The sequence below is a fragment of the Echeneis naucrates genome, chromosome 17 (genome assembly GCF_900963305.1).
Source record: "Echeneis naucrates chromosome 17, fEcheNa1.1, whole genome shotgun sequence".
In the NCBI taxonomy this organism is placed as follows: Eukaryota; Metazoa; Chordata; class Actinopteri; order Carangiformes; family Echeneidae; genus Echeneis; species Echeneis naucrates.
Genome location: NC_042527.1, coordinates 10,985,857 through 10,998,260, shown reverse-complemented (window position 1 = coordinate 10,998,260; position 12,404 = coordinate 10,985,857). Strand labels below are relative to the sequence as shown.

Sequence of the window (12,404 nt, the reverse complement as noted above, 5' to 3'; positions counted from 1 at the left end):
AAAAAGTGGAATGTGTGCATGCTTTTGTTCAAATGCATATATATATATATACACATGAATATTAGAAACTGGCATAGCAGTAGAAGACCTTTTCCATTTTATCCCCAAGGTTATTGATGTGATATTGGCATGCAGTCAGACAGCAGAGTTTGTTCTGACACAGACATCTCTGCTTGGCATGATGACTAGAATAGTAATACATCGTATGACTTAGATCTGGGCACATTCTTGGCTCTCTGTCTGAAAGCGTTGCCGTCTGTTGTTAGACCGTGCTTCCTGTGGTATATGATGTTTTACCTCAGAAACCTTTTGTTTGTTGCTAAGATTTAATTTACTTTCCAAATATAATTTGCAAAGGAGACATGGCTCCTCCCAGAAGGCATGGTGGAAGTAGGCAGGGGAGAAGAGTGTCTGGACTTCCCCGCAGAGACTCATGTCCCTGTAACCCGGACGTCGAAAAGCAGTTGAAAACGAAACGATATGGTCAAGACAGCAGCATACACTTGTGGTAACAGACACAGCGGAAAATATTTTTTCTTTTTTCTTGTTTAGAAAAGGCTATGCAGAATCGAAATAGACGCTAAATTATGCTGTCTTAAATTTGCGTGCCACTTTCCATACATTTCTGCTTCCTGAATATACCATGATACATATTTGCTTGGATATATAAAGAAAAATGTTTTCCAATCAGAAAATCAATACAATTGTTAAATAATAGAATTAGGGCCACAAAACAAAATGGGGAATGAATCTAATCTTAATTTACAATGAATTAGGAGGAGTGTGAGAAAGTTTGTATGTCCATCCCAGTACTTGGCAGTGCCTGATATTTCAGCAGTCCTACCAAGGTGCTAGAAATAGCACTAAGTCCCCCTCTTCTTCCCCTTTTTTATTTATTTATTATTTTTTCTATCCACACTGACTGTTTCAATGTCTTTTTCTTTCTTGGTTTACTTTACTCTTGCTTGTCTCCCTCAGAGCTCAAACTCCCAGTCACCTTACCAATCTCCCCCTTTCATTCTCCACTTACACTCCCTCACTGTGTCTTTGTGTCCAGAGGTCCAGAGGATAGGCTTGTCAGGTGTTGAGCTTTGTAAAGTTTATACACACACACACACGTACAGTATGTCCATTCACACATTCACATAAACAGGAAGGGCCCCACTTTGCACCCAAAAGCCTTGATACCCCGCCATTCTCCTGTCCCCCACTGATATGTTTTTTGTGAGTTGCCCCTAAATGGCCTTGCCTTTGGCTGTAGGGGGCCGTAGGGGGCTTTCACTCTTTCAGCGTCTCTATTCCCTTTCAGCATTTCTCTCATCCCTCGTTATCACATTCAATTCCTCCTCATAATTTTTATACCCCCTATCTGCGCTAAATAAATGCAGCTCTTAATCGCACCATTCTGACTACTGTCACTCTAGATGTCTCTTTTTGGCTTTTAATTTTTATTTCTTTCCATACCTGCTGCTCCGTAGGGTCCCTCCTCCAACTTCAATATATATGCACACAGTGATGATGAATCATTTAGTCTTCCTCCTTATCATCCTCCACTATAGACCCATATGATTGCACAGGCTGTCAGATATCAACTAAACACACAGCTTTAGCCTTTTACACAGCATGACTCAAGGTAATGTTGCTCCTGGTAACTGAAAGCCCTGCAGAGGCAGTGTCAGCTGCTTGGTTTCTCTGAAGGCACCTGAGTGGGTGTTACCAGGTTTTTCCATGAGATAAAAAGTCTTCAGGAAACAGGGGCCTATTAGAGCAAAGCCACATTAACCTTGTTTTCATCTTTTGCTTGACTTCATGAAGTTGTCCAAACCTTTCACTGATTTCGTTTTAGGCATGCACAGTCATTCCTAAAGACACAAATCGAGAAAAAGTATAAATTCTTTCCTCAGGTCCACACAGACCTGTACAAACCTGTCACTACAGCGGTGTAAAATGAATAACTGGAAACTGCTGGCAGTAAGAATTACTACTGTAGTCGAAAGTGGTTATATGAAATACAGGACAGAATAAATGTACCTAAAATCATCACGATTACAGATCATGACAAGTAGCATTACAAAATGTGCCTTTATTCCCCGCAGACACAAGCTGCAATATTTTTCAAAAGCAAACATCATACAAAATGTTTGTTAGTCAGCCACCACATCTCTTTATCTTTAAAACCTGAACCTACCAGTTTTGCTGAATTTTGCTTCGTCTGAAGTTGTTTTTTTTTTTTTTGTTTTGTTTGTTTTTTTTATTTTATTTTAATCTGTATGAATGATGTGGCAAAATTGCCTGCATCATTTGAATTTCACTTTTAAGTAGATATAAAACCCCTCCATGTTCATTTTGTCACTGTAAACAGTGCAGGCTGCATTAAGTAACAGAATATCTAGCAGGGGTGTGTTTACTAGCAGCAAGTAGTGCGTAATTAAAAAATCAAGTGTTAATAATGATATTACACAAGCTGGATGGTGGAGTGGGAGAGTGAGACGCCTGGGTGGATCATTCACTCGAATTATGTACATCATTTTCAAGATCTAAGGAAAAAAAAGGGCTCTTTAAAGACATTTGGGAGCAAGTAATGAGGCCCAATTGCTAATAATGTGTCAACACAACATATTTCTAAGACAGTGTAAAACACACATGCAGACAAAAGTATTAAAAGCAACTAACAAAAAGCTTTTATATTTTTTGGTTGATATTGAGCAACACTAGCATGAACTCACTTGTTTAACCCAGCAGTTTAGTAAATATATAGACTTGTGGGCAGATCTTCAGTGAGTCTCATTCGGACGCAGACGGACAGAGTCCTATCTGGACTCAGTCAAACTATGTGACTGTAATTACATAGTGGCTGAGATCTGGCAGGACTGGGAGTGCTTCAGACATCACCATTTCCTCCCCATCCATCACACTCAGCCAGGCAGAACTAGGCCTCTGATGCCCTGCAAAATAATCATTCCCATGCAACTGGTCTGACAGCAGCCCTCCTTCAATAGCACAGCTGATCAGAAATGATAATAGCAATCATGCCACTGCATATTTTAGAGGCAGCAGTCTTGTTATGCATGCGTGTGTGTGTGTGTGTGTGTGTGTGTGTGTGTGTGTGTGAGGGTGAGGTGGGAGATGAGGCATAGCTTTCAGAATATGTGAATTTACTGTGAGACTGTGACCGTGTCTCTCAAACAAGCTTGTAGAGAAGTTAATGTAGTTCCACTTATGGTTACCAAAGCAAACCAACTGTTGCTCTATATGACGTCTGTTCTATTGACTCCACGGAAAAGGCCCAGAGGTTGAAATGCAAATATGCTCATTAAGTCAGAGGGATTTAAAGCAGCCTTTTGGAAAGGGGGAAAAAAAAAAGCTGTCTGGCTTGTGATTACAGTCAGTAGTGAGCTTTGCAAAATGCGAAGAGCATCTTTCAGCAGGGGCATAAAGAGTTCAATCCTGATCTCAGCTTTCATGTCCAGCTATAATCCACTGTCCTTCTGAGACCTTGGCCTTTACAAATCTGTCAATGTGAATCTTACCTGCATGCCTGCGATTCATTTTCTTTTGTCTTTTTTTTCCCCCCAAATAAAAGTCAATTTTCTTTTAAACGCTGATTTATTCATGCCCAATTATTTTGTGGAAAAAAATAAAAAAATTAGAAGATTCAATGAAGGTTTACTTTCCCTGCCTCAGTACAGTATTGTGTGGACATGAATAACAAACAGGCTCATTACAGAAATGTCCATCCCAAGTCTGTAGTCTAAAAAGCAACCTCCTCCTCGCCCACACCCACATGATTTAGTCCTGGAAATGATAGATGAGCAGGCAACTCTTAGGTAGAGGCTGCTCATACTGGACATGTACAGATGTTAGCACAACACCTTAGCTGTTCTACATAAACACAGTCCAGTCCCAGTATTGCTTGGTGAACATGTATTTTTTTATTTTTTTTAAGCGATTTGTCCTTCAAACTGTATTCCCTTTGAATGGTAAGCTCAAAGTCGAGTGCTTTAAATGAAAAGTGCACAGGAATCATACACTGCACCAGCACAGCCTGGCTGGGGACATAGTGTGCCATTTCTATCAATTATTACATACATCTCTTGCCTTGGGTCCTGCTGTTGGGGGGGGGATATCATCAGATTAAGCACTGAGAGTTTTGACAGCCATTCATGTCACACTTGCCAGGGGCACCCTTATACTATTTGCAGCTGCATTTTCTAGACCTTTCAAGGCTGAGGAGCTTTGAATGTGGAAGTGCGCTGAGTTGCTCATCATCCGTCTGTGCTCAGTATATCTAAGTATGTAGCTCTATTAACTGGTGCTGATGGATTTAAGAAGCGATTTGTGAGTTTGACTCCAGAGAGGATCAGACAGCAGGCTGGGGGTTAAAGATCAGCCTGCAATGTGCTCCTCAATTCGAGTCTCCTTCATGTGTGAATTGACTCAGGCTGAATGATGAACTAAAAGTAGCCATGACTCATTACATGTCTGTCGTATGGTTTGCGTCACTTTCACATCACGTCTTTTGACGGGTATGTATAAATGAGCCTAGACGTTGGGTACAACAAGACAGAGAGCATATTGGTTATACAAGGTCTTTGGATTGCAGCCATTGACCCTTTCTACCAAACCTTCTAAAAATATTCCCCTAAAAGCCAAACTTGGTTCTTTTAAATAAGATGTTTGTCTTTTTTTTTTTTTTTTGGAAGTGATGACTCTGAAACAGCTTAAATGGGTGTAAATAGTCAGCTTAACAAATCTTCCCCAGTAGCTGCAGAAAGTGCGCCGCAAATGTGAATCGGTAGCGTGGCTGGAAAGTAAAGAAATAAAAGGTTCTGAAAAAATACCTGTAGCAGAGAGAGCCTGAGCTTTTGTGGTATTTCAGGACTGGAACTATTCTTTATTGATTTTAGTAGTCCGGCCCATTTCTCCTGTTAGTGTCCACAGGTAATACATCCACGCTCCGATGGTTTGGTGCTCTCTGCTCTCCGACTGGAGCTTCGCTTGTCCCTGGAACACTGTTTTTTTGGAGGCTGTAGTCCTCCAGAGTGAGACTATGGCCATCTGAGCTACTCTGTGTTATTTTAGCCTTTGAAAGTAATGGCAGGAGATCAATGTGATGAATGGCCTTTATGAGGAGGAGAGTATCGACAGTTGATGGCAGCAAACTGAGGCTGTGGGAAAGGGAGGGTGGCGTTGGCCTGAATACATTACCACCTCCCCATCTCCTTGATTCCTCTGCACTCTCATATTTTTCTTTTATCCATCACTTTGTCTCTTTCTTTCTTCCGCCCTCTCGTCTCCAGCTTGGCTAACTGCAACTGGTCATTAAAATAAACATTAAGCATTCTGTGAATCCATAGCCTTGCCATTTCCTTGCCAGTGCCCATAAAATAGTGCAGCCATAATGACACACACAATGACCACACTTGACAAGCGGGAGCAGGGGTAGAGTGTTTTCTATATTACAGGCAAGGCAAAGCTTTTACAGTGGAGCCAATGGGAGCATTTGGTTGCCGTTAAAATGAGTGCTGGTTAAAGAGGCTCTCAATATTTGTCTGGTGTTTCATCAGCAAGAAAGTTTGTGTTCAGTGATATTGGTAATGATGAATTATAGATACAGAGGATGCAGCTGTGTGTATAGTGAAAAAAATGAGAGGGCACAGATTTTATTATGGGACACAATATGATAAAAAACTGATTCTGTTTACCTGTTGGGGTTTTTTTTTTTTTGTTTGTTTGTTTTTTTTTTATCCAATTTATCAAACTTGAATTCACGTCCCCTGGTTCTATGTTTTTTTTTATCTGACTGCCACAAATAGAGCTTTATCCCCTGAACACAGGGCATCTCAGGACTAAAGAGGAACTTGCATATAGGAACAACTTGATCAAACTCCTGGCTGTCCTCTGCACTTTCTTTTCTCCTTGAACTGATATGAATGATACATTCCAGCAACATGCACTACATGTGCACTTAACGCCATAATGCATGGACTAAATATTCACAGCGCAGGACGAACAGTGTTATTTTATACACAAATCCTTGAAGAGGAAATAGATGCGATGACCAGGGAATTCCATTATCAGTGAGGTGACAGGTGATAATGCCTTCACTTTTCTCTCTTCTCAGGCAAGGTCAGAGAGATGTCACAGAGTGCAGGGGATAGATGTGATTTAAATGATGTAAAAGGTTGTAGAAAGAGCACTGAAATAGAAATGCGAAACCTCAGCAGCTGTATTGATCTGACTTTAGGGCATATGCGGCTTGCATGTCCTTGCTTTTTAAATGCATGAATCATGCATTTCAATGTATTTAAAACCAAGTAAATGGTGCAGATCTTGAAAAAAGATGTTAATGTTAATGCTCAGGGTAATTAGATGTTTTCGGCTTGCAGAATCAGAAGTGTGTGTCCTGTAGCCTCAAGCTCCTCAAGTGGCAAAACAACAGCTAGCAAATCAATATGTGGTTGGTAAACCATCAAAATTATAAACAGCACATTCTCAATGTATATACACAACACACGCACACACAGGCAGCGGATGAGTACAAAGAGTTGAATAGATAAGACAACAAGTTTGATTTTAGCTAAGTTATTGATGAAACTGTAATCATTTTATTTGTCTTCGACACAATGGTGTCATTTAATATCTACTAGGGAAGAAAAAATAAAAATAAAAGTAGTTCATTATTATATGAGCCAATGATTTTCTGGACAGATTTCAGATGGGCATTATCGAAGATGCCTTGGGCCTCTCTCTGGCATGAAAGATGGTGGTCATTTGGCTAGACGAGGGGCGGTGAGGACCCCCTCCTAGACTGGAGCAGACGGGTGCACAGGAGCCTAGGGCTGGCTGTATTAATGAACAGGCAGTGCTGAAAGGGACAGGTTCCTGTAATGCTGATGAATGGTCATTACAGAGTAGAGACGAGAGAAGAGAGCAGGAGAGGGAGAGAAGAGCAGAGCAGAGTGGGCACAGAGGGAACAGCGGTGAGGGGGAAAAAAAGGCTTTAATTTGCACCTCAGTTTTCTGTAAACTCGTTTATCATGTTGGCGGTGTCACTATGCTCCACGTTTCTTCTCCTTCTTCCCTCTCCTTGCCCCTAAGTGACCCAAACCCTTTTTATTTCTTTTCCATATGGTTCTTCCTTGGGCAAAAATAATTTCATCTACATTTTTTTTTTGGGGGGGTTAGTGTTTGAACCTCACATTCAGTAACTATGTATCATTTGTATCTCCTCTTATAGCATTTTTATGGCCTACAAAATTCTATATCTTTAGCATCAGTTGGCTAGTTGTTAGGACCATCCATGGAGATTCGACGTCTTCGCCTCTCCATTAGACCTGAATGAGCAGCTGGGGCAATAAAGGTCAGAGGGAAGAGGAAGCACCAGGAGATATATGCACACATGAAACATGAACTGACTGGAGGCCCACTCACAACACTGTGGACCTCATTAGCTTGTCCTCGCCTACAGCTGTTTGGATCATTCAAGTCGGGCTATTGGTTTGAATAGAAGTGTAAAGAATGGGATTATTACAGGCAGTGGAAGTGATCAGAGAAGGAGGAATTCTGTTTGAAACTGTCAAATCACTGTCTCTTTCCCACCAAATGTTCTTTTCAAGTCATCGGGTTTTTTATGTGGCTGTCATAATGCATGCAGCACGGATTTGTTTAGTCTTTTTTTGGGTTTTTTTCTCCCCATGTCCCTACTGCTGCTGTGTATATAGATTTACAAATTAAAAGACTATCAGTAGACTGTTTTCCAATTTTAGCTAGCTTGATGAGCTTTTGCCCAGCTCGACAGTTTTGTTTTTTTTTTTTGTTTTTTTTTCTTTTTCAAAGTTTTCATCTGAAACCACGCTCTTGGAGTAGGCAAGCTTCTTATTTCATTGATTACTCTTCCTGAGTCTCAGTAATAGCAAAATATTAATGGCACATTTTCATCATCATTTGACACGTTTTTGGGGCTACGATTCGATTCAAAACGATTTGATTCATAATGATTTTTGCTTCAGTCTATATGTGTGCAAAGAATCCTCATGATCTACGCCAGTCTGCCTTGCAAGACAGAATGACAAATGGAGAAATTAAAGTGTCTTTTTCACAGTTATTAAGTTTTAAACATTTATGTTGTTCCATGTTCCATAAAAGCAATATCACACATTGCTTCAGTAACAAAAATAAAAGTGTCTCTTTATAAAAAAAAAAAAAAAAAAAAAATGTAAAAAAATAGTGTTAGTCCCAACCAGAGCAGCGACGGGACCTCCCCAGAGACTAGAGATTAGACCAGACCAGACCAGACTAGACGAGACAAGAGACTGGACCCCTCCACAGAGACCACACCAATTTTTTTTTTTTTTTTTTTTTGGAAAAAAAAGGAATGTATCTGTATCCTGCATCTGGAAAATTGTCTGAGGGGGTCACTAACAATGCACACCCCCCCACCAGTGAAGTGGCCATCTGAGTGCTAAGTCAAACAAGAGTCACTCACTGAGCTCAACACAAAGAGGTTGACTATCATGTATTTCAATGGAGATGTCAGTAATTGGGGGAAAACCAAAGAGCATGGGGATAGAGGAAATTAAAAAGTTTACAGTGGATTTGATATTTCCACCAAAGTTGTGGAATATATGTTTCATTGTTTTATTGTTATGTTTTTGCTTAAATGTGTGAGAGCATTAAAGTTTTCAGCTATATTCCAGCTATAATTGTCTATATTTCATTACTTAAAGCACTTTCTTGGGGGTTAAATTTGTGTAAAATGCTAAAAACAGAATTCCCAAAAATTAAAAACTGGAAGAAGAAAAAAACCAATATGGGAAAAAATAAAACTGATTTTATAGGGCTCTTGGTAAAAACCCAAATGAGTCCAAATCTTTGCCTTCAACAAGCATGGGGCTGGTTGAATCTCTCTTTCCTCCATAATTGTAGTTGCCTCCTTGTTTTGGTGATGTCAGGATGTCCCGCATACAAAATGGAGGTAGACAGCCTGCAGATTTGCTTTTTTCTTTTTTGTTTTAGCGATTTTGGGACATTTTAAATCGATTATGAATCATATTAAACAAGAATCACGATTCTTATATGAATCGATTTCTTGGCACTCCCATTCTGGTTAGTACCTCAAGGGAACAAAAAAAAAAAAATTAAAAAATAAGGCAACAGGCATCAACACTGAATGAAATACACTGAAAGCAGTCCATTTCATTATTATTCAGTAGTTCACAATCATGAATTGTGACAGCATATTTTGTAATGCTCCATCTCAGTCGCATTCAACACAAATGGCAAATAGAGGCATGTCCCAAGTACTGTAATTACGTATTTGGACAACAAGACAGCAAAGTGCTGTTTTTGTTTTTGACGCACTTAAGAAATTGTTTATGATTCAGACATTTGTGTGTTCTCGATGGATGAATAAACCCTGTGAGTTTATTCTTTTCCTGTTAATCCAGGAGCTCAAAGTGCCTTAGGGACATTACTGATGTGTGTACAAATTCTCTGCAGCTCAACCAATATTAGCATTCTCAAGCCTGAAAAAACCAAAAAAAAACCCCTGACTGTAATCAATGATTACTAATCAGTTGTTTTGTACTTCTCTCTTTGTTTTTCTCTCTCTGTAGTGGGAGGAGGTGAGTGGCTATGATGAAAACCTCAACACCATCAGGACCTACCAGGTGTGCAATGTCTTCGAGCCCAGCCAAAACAACTGGCTCCTCACCACCTTCATTGATCGGCGTGGAGCCCAGCGCATCTACGTGGAAATTCGATTCACTGTGCGTGACTGCAGCTCCATTCCCAACGTCCCTGGCTCGTGCAAGGAGACTTTTAATCTCTACTACTACGAAACTGACGCTGTCATTGCCACCAAAGGCACAGCCTTCTGGATGGAGGCCCCTTACCTTAAGGTGGACACCATTGCTGCAGATGAAAGTTTCTCACAGGTCGATTTTGGTGGACGCCTGATGAAGGTCAACACGGAGGTGCGGAGCTTTGGCCCACTGTCTAAAAATGGCTTCTACCTGGCCTTTCAGGACTATGGTGCCTGTATGTCTCTGCTGTCGGTGAGAGTCTTCTATAAGAAGTGCCCAAGTGTGGTCCAGAACTTTGCGATCTTTCCAGAGACGATGACTGGGGCCGAAAGCACCTCTCTGGTCATTGCAAGAGGCATCTGCATCCCAAACTCAGAAGAGGTAGATGTTCCTATAAAGCTCTACTGCAACGGAGATGGCGAGTGGATGGTCCCTATCGGCAGCTGCACATGCAAAGCTGGATTTGAACCTGATAATGGCAACGTATGTCGAGGTAAGACACAAGAACAACCTCGAGCTGCAATTTTAATGTGTAGCCTCTGACAGTCTTAAGCCCCCAACATGCTCTTCGTCGTCCACTCGCCTTAGAAATGATGGACCACTCATGATAGAACACTTTGTCGTTAGCGGGACATTCTCTTGTTCTGTTTCAGGACTGCGGAATGGGAATACGTTCAGATCACAGATTTTCTGCATCATTGGGAGAGCAGAATTGATTGTGTTTCATGCGTTTTTGCTGAGCATAATGTTCTGTACTCGTAGCTTGATCACACCCACCTCCGGCACACTTGAAAGGTACATTAGCATTGATTCTTAATCTGCAGCGAATGCCAGCCTTCTGCTGTGCCGCATACTTTACAGATGGTGAGAGGTTTGATTCTACCTCAGTATGATGTGCAGAAGACTAAGGTCTAAACGGATAACATGCACATTAAGACGAGGTTAATCTAAGTTTTCTGCCGTTACATTTCCCTCTTTCAGTCCGTCCTCAGCGCTCACAAACTTAGACACAAAGAAGGAGAAAATTTTGCTCAAGGTGTCTGATGATAATAAGAGTGGCTTGGGGCTCTCAGCGTGGTGCAGCATTGGTGAGCCCGCCTCTGGAGGTTAGTCGGAAAGTGTGCGGAGCCCAGATAAGATTGATTGACGCACATCTGCTCTGATCAATAAACAGATATGAGTGTGCCACATATCTACAAAGCGCACTGTGTGTGACTGTGTCTACTGTATCCTTCCAGCGTTGCTCTATATTCCTACGCAAAGCGCGCCCACACACTTGCATACACACCCAAGCGAGCACGCACACACACCCCCATTCAGTCCTTGGCTGAGGTGGAAGGACTTTGAAATGCAAATGACAATGGCAAAATTATGTTGGCTTCACTTAGCTCCTCGCTGAAAGTTTCCTTTTGTGCTTTTCATTTTGTCACCTCATCACAACTGTGTTTTACATTTTTGGCAGTTTGTTTCATTTTTCAGTTGTTTCTAAGATTGCTGTATTTCATTTCAGTGTAGGGTACATTTAATTTACATATTTTAAAGACTTTAGATACCTAAAGAATAAAAATTTCAGTGTATTGTGTCCAAGCCTCTGATCTTCTGTCTAATTCTTATAAATCTTATAGGAAGGGAACCTGAGTGGTGTGATATTCCCAACAAGATCAGCGTCACTATTCATTATTATAATTTCCCACTGAAGATCTGCTGAGTAGTGACAAGACTTTTCGCAAAACAATGTTACCACAGGGACAGAAATGCAAAACATTTTCACTTTTGACATTTAACATACAACTCAAACTCTCAGCTGGCTAATTTTAATGGGGTTTCTCCCGTTTATTGAAATTTTCCATGTCCCCAGTTTATTTAACCATCAGAACTTGTAACGAGTTTACTAGTTTCTGTGGCTGTTTATAGATAAAATAACGATAGGGTTTCAAAAGCAAAATAAAAGGCAGAAAGAGTTTTACACTTGTTGACACAATACCTCGCAAAGCCCTTAAAGTAATGTCTCGAGTGTCCACTTGATTTCAAGGTCAACAATTTATAGTAATATAGGACACAAACACTGATTTTGAATGGTCAGAGGTGTACTTCATATTTCCTGGAATGTGACAAACACCGGCACTAGAAATTGATTGTTTAAGTAATATAAACATTTTTAAGATGACAACATCATATGTAGCCTCCAAGAGGTTATAGAATGATATTTAATGTTTCTATTTTATAAAAATCTATTGAATATGTTCACACAGGAATTTCCCAGTAAATAAACCTGGCTTCTCTTCAAATGCAAACAAACCTGTAGGCCTTAATGGATACATATTACTCATGTTCTGGATACAGACTCCTGTCTATTTTTTGGGGGGTTTTTTTTACCCTATTGTTTCCTAAACCTTACATATGCCTTGGAGTAATTGGAGCCTAAGGTGTCCCTGAGTGTTGGTAGGATTCTTGTTGAGGCCTGTGTTTGTGGGGGGCGTAGGCACGAACACACATGGGCACATGTATTTACACAGACCCCGGTGGGAACTGCACTACAAAGGCTCTTTAAAACAGAGGAGAAGATGTGTATTTCAACTAATTCCCACAATCCCCCCT

The 12,404-nt window shown here is 40.6% G+C and overlaps 1 protein-coding gene across 2 annotated transcripts in view; it reads left to right on the top strand.

The window, feature by feature from the left end:
* ephb1 (EPH receptor B1) overlaps positions 1 to 12,404 on the top strand; it is a 140,968-nt gene that overhangs the window by 49,733 nt on the left and 78,831 nt on the right. For both annotated transcript variants that reach the window (XM_029525602.1, XM_029525601.1), the window contains exon 3: positions 9,618 to 10,299. In XM_029525602.1, the coding sequence (XP_029381462.1) occupies positions 9,618 to 10,299 (682 nt within the window). The remainder of the gene's footprint in view (positions 1 to 9,617; positions 10,300 to 12,404) is intronic.